This window comes from Camelus bactrianus, chromosome 2 (genome assembly GCF_048773025.1).
Source record: "Camelus bactrianus isolate YW-2024 breed Bactrian camel chromosome 2, ASM4877302v1, whole genome shotgun sequence".
Lineage (NCBI taxonomy): Eukaryota > Metazoa > Chordata > Mammalia > Artiodactyla > Camelidae > Camelus > Camelus bactrianus.
This window is the reverse complement of record NC_133540.1, coordinates 90,898,477-90,912,372: the sequence shown is the minus strand read 5'-3', so window position 1 is coordinate 90,912,372 and position 13,896 is coordinate 90,898,477. Positions and strand designations below refer to the sequence as shown.

Genomic DNA, 13,896 nt, shown 5'->3' with positions numbered 1-13,896 from the left:
TAAATAATGAGAGTTGAGGGTTTTATAATAGCAATGCCACTTTGGACACCTCTGAATAGTCTCCTTGTCCCCCCAAAAAACACATTGTGATCGATCGTTAATGGTATTGTTAGTGATCTATCAGCTGATAATTCAGTTTGGTACTACTGAAAATTATTTCAAAGCAAAGAATTGGAAACCACTTGATTTGCAAAGTAAATTATTACCAGAGTCACTTTGCTCTCTCAACAGGATCACTAATGTTTAAATTTTTCCCTTTGACATTCTGGAGATTTTATATGGGTCAATTAACCATATCAAAATTTAAGATTAGTAAGAAGCTCTTATAAAGTGGAAGAAGGATTCTGTCTAATTTTGATTTTTTAATATTCCCTTTTAAAATGTTTTCTAGTTTGAAAAAAAAAAAAAGAAGACATTGTTTCTGTCGCCTTTTCTTTCAGAAATAAGTCCTCAGGTCAGGTTGTTCTTATTGAATGTAATTCAGGGACCCAATCCATTTGTTCCAAAGGGGAGATCTCACGAGTCTAAGAGTGTGATTCAGAAAGGATAACTGGTCATCTTTTCCTTATATGTACCTTACAAGTGGTTGCAGTGTAACATCAGTGTTCAGATGTAGAAAGAATCCCCCATATGCACTAGCATGCTTAGTCAGCATTATCCTCACCTCTGGTTCAATCCTGTCTACTAGCTCAGTGGACCCACAGATCACAGCTACTTTGACAAGTATCCTCCTGAGAAGGGAGTGCCTCCAGATGAGCTGTCAGGCTGGGATAAAGACTTCTGACGGAAGAGAAGAGGATGACCGCCTCCACTGCACAAGAGGACTCTGAGGACCAACAACCCAACCCTGATTACTTCTCTTTGTCGTGTTATGCTATCTTTGGGAAGACCATTAGAGAAAAGAAATCCCTGCCCATGAGCTGGGAGTGGGAAACAGTGGGTGTGGAGGTGGTTCTGAATGATCACGTCTCATTTAGATGCTGTGAATTATTCATGTATTCCATTCTCTGCTTCTCTTCAGTGTTGTAGGCTATCCTCTTCCCCTTCCAAAGTCAGAACTATTTCTGTTAAAGGGACATCGTTTGCTCTGCAACCTACTGCTCCGTCCCTTTGTCTCCTTTGAGTCCTGGTAAGGTTTAAAAAGTGTCTTGCCCTTGAGCAACTAAGTCATTCAAATAGAAGGAAGAACAAGGGTGAATTTTAGAAGATTTCCCCTGCTCTCAACCACCTCACGTAAGCATTAGGGCATCTTGAAGTCATGATTTTCAGGAAACTTGGTAGTCAATAGAAGCTCTTGATTTTCACCAGTGTCCAACCTAGAAATATATTAATACGCTTCTGATACTAGTACCGGGAAGGGCAGGCTTGAGTATTAGTCAGTGGTACGACTTCCTAACATACATGAGTTCATTCATCTAGCCAGGTGATTCTGTTCTATTGGGGAACTTAGAAAAAAATAAACAAAGCAAAAAATATTTTTCATTCTCCAGTGACCAGCCATGATACCTCAGCAACTTTTCAAAAGCCTTGTTAAAGGTGGTTATAATGTGTGGTTCAGTGATGGGCCTCTGGAAAGGTTTGATCTTATGTATGAAATATTTTCACAGTCAAATTAGAGAGCATGCAGGAACAAATTGTGAAGGTGTTTCCTTCCCATTAAATATGGAGAATAAATTCTAATAGGTAAGAAGGCTGAAACTCAGCTATTTTGGCCAGTTCTGTGATTGTTGCTATTAATAAACCAAGAATATAGAATAACCACAGTTAATTTTTAATGGAAATCCCCTTGGCAAATGTTGATGCACACCCAATCATGGCTGCATTAATAACTCTTTTTAAGGACATTTGAGTCATGGGCGTGTTTATAGTTGTAGATTTTAAGGCAAGCAAGCCTTTAGAGAAATGATGGGACAGTAAAGGGACTTCCAGCATCTGTCCCCCTCCTGTCTCCTCCTGCAGTCTTCCAATTAATAAATAGATTTGTTTCCATAACATTGGACGCCAGTACCTAAGAACTTTACTAGTAGGATGTTTTTATGTATTGACCATAATCACTTCTGCAGCCTCCTTCCCAAATGGATGGGAAACAAACTCTCTCTCTCTTTGATCTGGCAGAGTAAAAATAATGTCTAAGTTCCTGCATTACTCAAGCTTCTGGTTATATTTTCATATGCTAATGTTCTGTAGGAAAAGCAGCCTCTACCCACACTCCACCCATCTTTTCAGCATTCAGGGAGTCTGCTATGTGCTTCTGGGAGTGTTGAATCAGATACGTGAGGTCCAACCCAAGAAGATGCATCCTTAACAAATTAAATTTCCACATTTAGAATCATTTTGCTGAACCAAAGAATTTTTGTTTCCTGGAGTAGTATTTTTAAAGATTATGCATTGTACATAGAAGAACCATTTTTAATAGGATTGACATAACCTGCTTAATGAATTTCTAAGATTTTTAAAAGATTTTTATTTGCATTTGGTTTGTAGGCACTGTATGTTTTTCCATGTATATATTTTTAAATTACCCACCTATAAATGGAGGAAAAGTATGTATTGGGTGGATATTAGAACTGTACAGTTATTCTAGCAATGATATTCTCAAAGGTGGTCAATAGTTGTAATTCAAAAAAGACTTACATATACACAAATAAAAACCAACTTAGAGGACTACAGGTTTATTTTGGCTCTGATTGGCCATGTCAGTATACAATCTCCACATGTGATTTTATTGTGTTTTCTTTAGAGTACTTTATAAAGATGAAGAAATGAGAGATTGACCCATAATCCCAATTCTGCTATTTCCTAGCTGGGTGACCTTGAGAAAATGACTCCCTTTTTTGAGTACTAGCTTTCTCACCTGTGGAAAAAAAAAAGGCACAGTAAAGTAATAGCTACTTTAGAGGCCTGTTTGGGGGAGTGAATTGATATTTAGAGAGTCCTTTGCCAATATGAATGAAATAATCAGTTCTGCATGGATGGGAGCTACTGTTACTATCTCTGTTAGAATTGAAGGGGCCTTAATAACCACTTCGTCCTGAACCTTATCTGTCAGATTGTATCTGTATGCACAGTTGTGCCAATTAAATTCAGTATCAATCTTTTCTCTTTTTTTAAATCATAAAGTAAAGATGGTTAATCAAATCTTAGTGACTATGGTGAACTCTCACCAAAATAAGTGCTTTATTAAGAGCTCTCTGCTCACCTAAGTTTCTAAATTTTAATTTTTTATAAATTAAGGATTTATATATATATATTCTTAGAAAATACACAAAATGATCCCTTTATATACAGACCCATCATATTCCTAATCATTAAAGCGTTCCTAATATCTCTTTTCTGGGTGCAAAGTTAATTTTTCATTCTTGAGCCTCTTCTCTTTGGGGCCAAGTTTTCACAAGGGTAGTTTCTTAATCTTTTCTCTAAATATTAAAATGTCTGGAGGGAGGAGAATGTAGTGGTGAAAAGTAAGAGATTTGGAGTAAAAAAAAAAAATGGGTTTGAATTCCTGCTCTGCCCAGATTTGTGTGACCTTGGATAATAACAAACCACATCTTTATTCGTCTATAACTTACAGATGGTATATGTAAAGCTTTGGAACATTGGGCCAGACTATTATTACTTGTGGGTCATTGAAAATAACCATTTGGAAATAAACATATACATATATTTCTTTTGGCATAATAATAAATCTTTGTTTTTTATTGCCAGGTATTATACTATGAGTATTTACATCCATTATCTCATTCATACGAGAATCTAAAATAATTATAAACACACTGCCTATTGACTGCCTTCAAAGCTAAATATTGGCCTCAAAAATATGCCTTTCATTCTCAGTTGCTGTGATGGTTTTCCATGGCTTAGTTCCAGTTGCTATAACAATATAACAAATTAACTCACAACTTAGTTGCTTGGAACACCATTTTATTCTTCTTCATGAGTCTGTGAGTCAGGAATTTGGACAGCACATGGCAAGTATGGTTTTTCGTCTGTACCACAGTATCTGGGGCATCAAGCAGAAAGAGTCAGAGATGGGGGTGACTCAATGGCTGGGAGCCTTGTTGACCCGTGTATCTGGAACCCAGGCTGGGACTACTCAAAGACTAAGACTGCTGTTCTGCATGCCCATACACATCCTCAGCATGATTTGAATGCCTCCCGTTATGATGTCCATAGAGTAGACCAGTGCATTTTGTGGTGCCTTGGGGCTTCAAGAGCAGGTATTCCAGCCAACAAACAGAAGCTATATAAACTTTATGAACCAGCCTTGGAGTCACGTAGCATCATTTCTGCCATACTCTATTGGTGGAAATGCAAGCCCACCAGATTTGAGGGGAGGGAATATAAACTCCAGTTCTTAATGAGGAGAGTTTCAAAGAATTTGCAAGCAAGTTTTAAAACTGCCACAACCCACTTTCTGGCTACAGACTATTTATATCACTGCCATGTGCAAAATAAACTTATTCCCTCTCAAGAACCTCCCTAAAAATATCATCTCATTACCTCAGACTTTGCTCAAGTCTGGGATCTTGTCATCTAAATTCAATTCAGGTATGGATGAGGTTCCTCAGGTGTAACTCTTTGGACACATTCTTTTAGGTCAGAAAGTCTGTGAACTAAGTTAACAAGTTATATGTCCCCATACTTATCAGAATTGTGAGACAATTGAAGGATAACAACAGATCCTTGTATTCTGAGAGGGAGAACATGAGAGGCACAAAGCAGCACTGATCTGTAGAATTCTGAAACTTGTTACCATTTCTCTGCTTAAGGCTCAGTCCTACTCCCTGTGAATTGTTCTCCATAGTGTTTGGCTCCACCAGGTAGAATCTTGGTTCTGCCTCTGAGTTACCCTTTTTTTTTTCTGTAAGATATGTCTGATATTTCCAACTGAGTTGACTTCTTAGCCTGTCTCCTGCCTGTAAACATTTAGTGGTAGAGATGCCTTTTTCCAGTTTGTCTCTCTGTATTCCAAGCTGATACATTTCCTTTAAAAACTTTGTGAGTTTCCTATGTATGAATTCATGATCCACTCCATTAGACAAATGTTATACTTACACGTCTTTTCTGTGAAGATGCTGTGGGAAAAAAAGATTCTTAGAAATTCTATTTTTTTTAAAGAGAGTGCATGTATAGCATATGCTTAAAGTGTTTAGAAGGCCTTTTGCCTGTTTGAGAGGGTGTGGTGGTCAGCTTCAAAGATGGCTTCCCTCTCTTCTCTTCTCTGCCATCCTATGTGCAGTTGAACTTGCTTGTCACGTCTTCTCACAAGACTTTCAGGACCAAGCGATTCCTGGCCAAGAAACAAAAGCAGAATCACCCCATTCCCCAATGGATTCACATGAAAACTAGTAATAAAATCAGGTACAACTCCAAAAGAAGACATTAGAGAAGAACTAAGCTGCGTTTATAAGGAGTCACGCACATGAGGTGGCACACATACTTATCCTGTGTCAAGGTCATCTGCATCTTACTATATCACTAAGAAAACAACTCTACTATCTGAAAGGCTGGATGTGTTTAACTGGGGAAATGATTTTTCTCTTGGCATCAGTGTTTCTGCACTAGTGCTAATAAATATGTGAGACCTTTTGTTGGAAAAAAAAAAAACCAAAGATGGCTTCCAATGATTCCTGCTTACGGTGTTCAGGCCCTATTATAATCCCTCCCCTTCAGTGTTGACTGAATCTAGTGACTTTCTTCCAGCAAAGAGAGTATACTAAAAAGAGATGGGATGTCACTTCTGAGATGACATTATGAAGTAACTCTGCTTCTGTCCTGCTTACCGTTTCTTGCTCTCTCATTTTCTTGATCTGAAGGAAGCCGGCTGCCATCATGGGAACTTCTCTATGGGGAGGCTCATGTGGCAAATAACTAAGGGAGTCTCTGGCCACAGCCAGCGAAGAAATGCAGCCCCCAGTCCCCCAACCTGTGATGAACTGAATCCTGCCAACAACCACAGCAGTAGCTTGGAAGCAGATCCTCCTTCAGCTGAGCCTCCAGATGAGTCTGTAACCTTGGCCAATACTTGGTCAAAGCCTAGTGAGAGCCCATCAGCCAGAGGAGCCAGATAAACAACTCCCATATTACTGACCCACGGAACCTGTGAGCCAGGAACTGTGTATTGAATTAAACTACGAGATTGGGAAGAAAAGACAGACATGAAGTGGAAGAAACAAGAACAAACTGGACACAAAAGGGCAAACCAGAATCCTTGAGGAAAAACTGGAATTTGTGATGACAGACCAGAATCTACGAAGACAAATTAGAATCTGTGTCTGTCTTTCATGGTTGCCAACCTTGGCCATACGAGTGGCTTGCAGGATAAGCTGGCACTTTTCACGCATACCTGGCTCAGGATCTGCCAGTGCCAAAGGAGCAATCTGGCTGGAGCTGGAGGGACCACAGGCTTGGCTGTTGCTCTTCCCCCACAAGGTGAGCCAGCAGATCAACAAAAATGTGCACGAGCTGCAACAGTGCCTGGTCTTGCGCTGACCTCCAGAGTATAAATATGACTGCTACTGGCTTGGGCATTTCAAGTCTTATGCAGATTTGTCTTGTGGCAAAGCCAAGCTCAGAACCACACAGAGAAAGGAACTCCAGGAAACATGCATCTGGCTTAGCTAAACTGACACACTACAAATTCACTCAGTTTCAAACCTATATATATATGTGTATGTCATTATTCTTATGTAATTAATTTAATGTGAATTTTTAACTAATGCGATTTGCTTCCTGTCTTTCCACCCAATATTTATCAACGTGTAGATAGAGCACAGGCCACGTGACGCCACTGATACCAGCAATAGCAGTCTGTCTCAGGTGATTGACAGGCAAGCTCGCGACTGAATCAGAGCTGGAGCATTTTCAGTTTCGGAAAGTATAAAACCAAGATATTTTTGTTTATTTAATTGTTACAAATTTAAAATGGCATAATCAAAAGTAGCACGAAATTTGTTTTGATAAATATAAACTTTATCAGTGAGGGAAAAACAAGTAGACACGCACTGAGAAGATAAAAAGCCGAAGAAAATACAATGAGGTCAAGGAAGAACCCTGGCAATGCATCAGTCCTAGAAACCAAGTAGGGTAAATGGAGTGCAGAGAGTCACAAAATTAAGGTGTGCCTGGAAATGCTTAGAAATTCATTCCATGAGTCAAGGCCAAAGAAAGTCAAGTCAAGAAAGTCTAACAGAAATATTAAAATACGTATTTTTTCTTGATCAGAAGGAGTAAGGGGAATCCTCTTATTCTAATGAATAGTGAATATGAAGAAAGATATTTAATTGATACATTCAACCATTATTAATCAAGCTCTGTTGCAGGCACTATTCTAGGTGCTGAGGATACAGCAGAGGGCAGAAGTCACAGCCCTTGTATGTGCTCCGGTTTAGCAGATGAAGACTTAACTGAGGGTCACTCCAGGTGGTGTGATCATGGATATTTTCTTCTAAGTTTTCTGCATTGAACTTATATTTTGGAATAAAGAACAAAATTTATTTTTAAAATATATGCTTGAAATTGAGAAATAGGCTAGCTACCAGAAAGATTATTGAAAAAAATGTCTGCGGAACATCAACCACAAAGCTCACTCTATCAGATCACTTTACAGGCAGATGAATGACGGACCCTCTCGGGCCTCTCCAGTGTTAAGTGCTTCTTCTTTATTTAAATCTTTATGTCAAGCCTTTACAGACTCTCTTTGTTCTTACCTCTCAATTCTGACGTTTTCCCACAGATGCAAATTAAATCTTCTGCTTGATAGCAGCAGTTCACTGAGTGGTGTTGGCTGTTTACAAAAAATGTTTAGTTCTGCTTCTGCCAGATTTCCTGTGCCTTGTTCCCCCACCTCCTTCATCCGCAGGTAGAGTAGCTCCTGGCAACCACATCCTCTCCAATAAATGCATATGCATAAACTAATTAACTAGTAAATCAATCAACTGATTGATTGATTGACTCTCTGAACAAATATTTTGGTGACTACTCTGTACCGGGCACTGGTGTTCAGCAATAAACAATATAGACAATAAACAACAGAGACAGGACCAAGTGCCATTTATTCTAGAGCAGCCTGTGATGAGTCCCAAACATGGGAAAGAGGGGCTTCCTCTCCTCCCTCTTTCCTTCCACAGTTCCCTGAAGCCAGAAAAGGGCAAGTTTTCTCTTCTGTCTGGACTTTCCTTATATATATAAAATTCTCTGATCTCTTCCACAAAGTCTGATCCTCTATAAGCTAAAGGTGATAGAGGAATTTAGATCAAGCTTTCTCAGGACCAAAGCCTGGCTTTTGAATTCCAAAAGCTTAGTGTTACTGAAGACTTTCTTAGTGCAACCCTAACTGGGACGAATCCTAATGGGCAGGTGTATGATTCAAGAAAAGAACCAAGATTTATTCTCAGCAGGCAAAAACAAGATCACATTAATAATTCAAAATTCAAAAGAAGAATTACTTCCCATTTGCTAAGATAAATAAACAAGAAATTCATTATAGTGATAAACTCTATTAAATAGGATAATGTGAGGCTGAGGAGAGGTGAGAACAGCTTTAAATAATGGTGAGAAAATGCTTTCCAGAGTAAGTAACATTTGAGGTGAGACTTGAATGGCAAAAAGGTAACAACCTTGAGACTGTCTAGGAAAAAGTGTTCCAGACAAAGAAATCAGATGCAGAAGCTGTGGGGGAATTAATGGATTTGGCAAGTTCAAGAAACAGAAAGAAGTCTTGTTAAGTTCCAGAATAGTGAGAGCTGCCTAGTGAGAGGTAGGCAGGGCCAGACTATGAGAACCTCATAGACCACAGGAAAGAGTTTGGTTTTGATCTTAAATGAAACATGAGGACATTTTATTTTATCTTTTTCCATTAGAGCAGGAGAGTGACTTGATCTGATTTATGTTTTCAAAAGATCACTCTGGTGGCCATGCTATGAAGGAGCATAGATCGGGGAATAAAGGAAGCAAGCGGACCAAAAAGCAGGCAGTCGAATTATCCAATTCAGGAGAAAACCAGTGGGAACTGGCTCAGACTAGATTGTCAAATGGGTCATGTACAAAGAGTGATGGGCAAGTTGGAGCTGTGCTTTGGAAAGAGGTGATGAGTGACAGGAATGTACGTGAAGAATGAGATAAAGAGAAGAAACAACAAGTATGACTCTTGGGGTGTTCAAGGTTCTAGGTGAGTAAATATATGCACACAGGTATATGCGTGCGTATAAATGTATATGTAAGTATATGCACATATTTAAACTTTTAAAAAATATTCTTTCTTCTTCTAAGAACAGTTTGCAAACTGTGGTCTCAGTTATTTTTCAACTAAGGTTGCCAAATATTGGTGATTTCATTGTTCAAATTAAAAAAAAAAGGAAAGGGACAAACATCTTAAAAACTTATGTGACAGGTAGTGTGCTAAGTATTTCATAAATGTTATCTCGTCTGAACTTTATGCCTCAACTTTATGAAGTTATTGTTTCTACTATTTAATAGATGAGGAAACGTTACCCTGGAGGGAAAATACAAAAACACACTTCAAAATTTTATTCAACCAACATTTTTAAAGGAACTTCTGTGTGCATTACATTCATAGCTGAAGGTCAGAAGGGTTAACGTCACTTCCATTACTATGACCACTTACTGGGTGAAAAAAGGTTTTAAATCCGATGTGTTGTGTGGTATATTTTCTGGGTACAAAACTAGTTAAAATGAAAAAGCTTGCCTTTCATGTGCTAACTTAAATCAGATGTAACAGTTGTGGTCAAAACTATTCTCAATCATACACAGTACCAGGGTGTCAGTCAAAAAAAAAAAAAAAGAAAAGATGCATATTATATACAAACAATGTTGTAATCGTTTTAGAGAGTGGAGTGTTTTAAACTTAGCTTTTTATCTCTCTTCATGCTAAGTGCAGTTTCAGCTTCCTTTTTCGTTTGTATTGGAACGAAGCAGAGCTGGGATCGCAGTTGTATTCAGCTGCTCTAGTAATCGACCTCACTTCCTAGATACATCACGTCTTCCTTTCGCAGGAGTCTGCATCACCTCGCTTCCATGGAATAGACCCAATCCACTCACCCCAATGCCGTCCAGAGCAACAAGCGCAAAACACAGTTCCTCAACTTTCCTCCCCTAAATCCTGCTTCTTTTCCCACTTCTCCAGGGAGAGGGTCAACAAGCTGTCAGACTTGGCCTCCGTGGTTATCCAGGCCAACTAGCCTATATAAAGATACAACTATAAATTCAGTACTTTGGACTTAATCTTCTATTCAGGACTCTGGTATTCCCGCTCCATTCTTCACGACTGCTCTATAGCAAATCAAACCTTCACCACTTTTCTAAATTCCTTTGGCCCACTCCTCCTTACAAATGGCTCCACCTCCTGCTTTATTTTTACTTATTTATTTTTAAAGATTTTAATTGACGTGTAGTTGATTTATAATGTTAGCTTCAGGTGTACAGCAAAGTGATTCAGTTATACAGATACATACATACAAATACATTTTTTCTTTTCAGATTCTTTTCCATTATAGGTTATTACAAGAAATTGAATATAGTTCCCTGCACTATACGGTAGATCCTTGTCATTTATCTATTTCATATATAGTAATGTGTGTTTGTTAATCTCCAACCTCTAATTTATCCCTGTGACTCCAAGCTCTTGCCCCTAGACCAGACCTTACCACTGAGCTCCAGGCCACTCTGATCATACCCACCTAAATTTTCTAGCTACTACAAACTCAGTTCAAAACTTAACTCCTCAAGGATGGGGGTATAGAGCTCAATGGTAGAGGCACGCTTAGCCTGCAGGAGGTCCTGGATTCAAACCCCAGTCCCTCCACTAACAAAAAACAAACAAACAAAAGAACTGAACCCCCTCTCACCTCTCACCTCTGCGCGGGCTGACACCATCTCTTGCTGGGATTATTACAACTCTTGGGGATTGTTCTCCTCGCTTCCAGCCTAGCTCTCTTGTCAGTTACCATTTGTACTTCTGTTAGAGTGTTTTTTTCCAAAACATAAATTTAATGGCAGAAAATTTGTCTATATTTATTTTGCTTAAAAGCACTTTTTCCAAATTAAAATTGTTATATGTTATATTAAATTTTGGATAAAAGATCTTTAGATTTACCAGAGATATACTTATTGTGTTCAAAAGAAGGTTGGAAAAAACAACCCAGCGTGCAACACAATAAAACTAGAGCCAATAAGAGGAAAACCTCCAGACAACTATTCAGTAGGAAATTACTTTTTTTTTCTCCAAAATGACTTAGCTTTAATGATGACTTTAAAATATAAAATTTCAAGGCAGAAATTAATAAGAACATGAGCAATACATTTCAAAAACCTGTGGGATACCGTTAAACAGTACTCAAGGAAAACGGTTATTCTTAAGTGAACTTTCTAAAACACTGTAAGAATTGAAAATAAGTAAACACCACAAAAGGCTAGAAAAATAAATAAATAAACAAATCCAAGGAAAGGAGAAGAAAATATTTTGTTGATTGAAGCATCATTTAATGAAAAAAAAAAAACTTAAATCTTTATAACAGACAAAAGCTGATTTTTTAAAAAGATCATTATAATAGGAAAAATAGGTAAGATCAACATTTGGAGAAAGAGAAAACAAATAAATAATGCTAGGGATAAGAGAAAGAGTAACTACAGATGTGGATAAATTTAAATGAGAAAATAATTACAAATGTAGACAAGAAGGATAATTTCCAAGAGCTTGTAAGTCACTAAAAATCAGCTCATGTGGAGGTGGAATGTCTGAATTGATCAAAATGAAATGGTGACTCCTACTCCCACGAGGCAACCAGCCCAGATAATCTACTCGGGTTCAGACCGTTCCTTTGATACTTCCAAATTCATTTTCTTAGTTAGTAAAACCACGATATCCAACTCTAGTAATATAATGAAAAAAAAAAAGGGGCACCAATCTTATTTATAAAAATAGATGCAAAATCTTAAATAAGATATTAGCAAATCAAATCCAAAACTGTCACAAGATTCATTCACTGCAACCAGGTAAAGTTTAACTCTTAACAACTTGAAAATGTATTAATGGAATGTGTAAGATAAATGGATTAATGGAAATGTATATAATCATATTGATAGATCATTTTAAAAAGATGCAATTCAGGATCCAGTTTAGAAAAATCTCTTTGTAACAGAAGCTATATATATATATATATATATATATATTTTTTTTTTTTTTTTTTTTTTAATGAACCTGACCAAGTATTTCTAAAGTTGATCTGGAATAGTCTACACGAAATAATAGTCAAAAACTTTAAAACAAGAACATTATTACTATCTTATACTTGTGAAGAAATTTACAACTTCCAAGTCATCTTCATCTGAATTACTACATCTGATTTGAGATGCAGATAGCATAGCATCCGGACCACTGCCCCTGCTTCAAGGCACCACTACCTTTTCCCTAGATTATTGAGACAGTTGTCTTGCTGGCCTCACAGCTTCTACTTGTGCCCTCATTCCACCTGTTCCCAGTATAGCAGTCCAAGTGATCTGGTCAGATATAAGCCAGACAGTATCACTTCTCTCTCCAAAACCCTATGATGACTTCTCATGTCATTCAGAGGAAGAGTCAAAATTACTCACTCCCTGTAGTGGAATTCACTCCACCTATCTCTGTTCTCTCCCTGACTTCCTGTCTCACTGTTTTCTCTCGCTCACTCCACTCCACCATATCAGCCTCTTTGCTCTTCTCAAGCATGGCAGTTACACTCCCGCCTCGCGGACTTTGCACTGGCTCCTCCCTCTCCCAGGAATGCCTTTCCCCCACACAGTTACCTTTAGATTTTGACCTAAAGCTCACATTCCAGTGTGTTTTCTCTTGATGCCCCTACTTAGCATTTCCAGTACGCTTTATCCCTCTCTCCCTTGTTACTTTATTATACAGCATTTACCATTCTCTAATATAGTACACGATTTATGTATTTATCTATGGCTTTTGCTAATTTTCTGTCTTCTTTCAGTGGAATATAAACTTGATGAAGACAGAGGGCTCTGTCCTGTGTCTAGAAGAGTGCTTGGCATAGGTAAGCATTCAACAAAAACATATTGGATGAATGAATGAATGAATGGCTGATGAGGTGATTGAACCCAGAAGAGTTAAGTAACTTCACTGTTTTTAGCACAACTTTATTAGTGCTTCAATCTTCTGATTCCTTAATCCAATATATATTTTCCATATGCTCTTTTACCACTATGATATCCATATATTCAATTATATTTGAATTTGTTCGTTGTCCCTTAACTTTAAATACTTCCAAATGAACAGATTCTATTTCCTTACATAAAAACTTCAGAATTTAAAGCATGGCTTGAATCTGTTGATTTCACAAATATTTCCTTTTTAGAATTTGATAGCTTTTTTTTTCTTTTAGAGATCAAAGCTATAATCTAACACAGACCCTAAAATGCTCAAATTAGTACATTAAATGCTCAAATTAGCACATTAGACCAGGTTATGCACAAATATGCAAAGTTTTATCTTTATGAATGTAATGAGATGTCCATACATTACCCAGAAATTCCAACATTTACAGCAAATTCAGGGGCTGTCATCTTTAAAGTTTTGTAGACCATCAGCATTATCCAACATTCTGGCTTTCATATCAAGCTGCAAGACCCCATCCATCCTCAAACATTTTTGCTGGTGAATTTTAGTGTTTATCAGGGAAGTAGGAGGAGAGCAAACAGAGATTTTAGAAAATAGATACGTTTTCTACCTCAACTGGATACATTAAAAGAAAACCTACAGGGGTAGGTGATAATATATATATACAGTTTTAAAGTATGAAAGATATACCAGGGAGGTTTTGTTTTAACCTGAAAGCTTCCTCTAAGTCACGTTTATGGTGCTCTAGTACTATCTGGTTAAAT

General features: G+C 37.7%; 1 protein-coding gene across 4 annotated transcripts in view; it reads left to right on the top strand.

Moving 5' to 3' along the window:
• PRKG2 (protein kinase cGMP-dependent 2) overlaps positions 1–3,683 on the top strand; it is a 95,340-nt gene extending 91,657 nt beyond the window's left edge. For 3 of the 4 annotated variants that reach the window (XM_074346074.1, XM_074346076.1, XM_074346081.1), the window contains exon 9: positions 689–3,682. In XM_074346074.1, coding sequence (XP_074202175.1) covers positions 689–784 — 96 coding nt within the window. In that variant the 3' untranslated portion in view covers positions 785–3,682. Of the gene's footprint in view, positions 1–688 lie in introns of all 4 variants that reach the window. The other variant, XM_074346070.1, reaches the window with a different exon arrangement.
• The last annotated feature ends 10,213 nt before the right edge of the window (positions 3,684–13,896 follow it).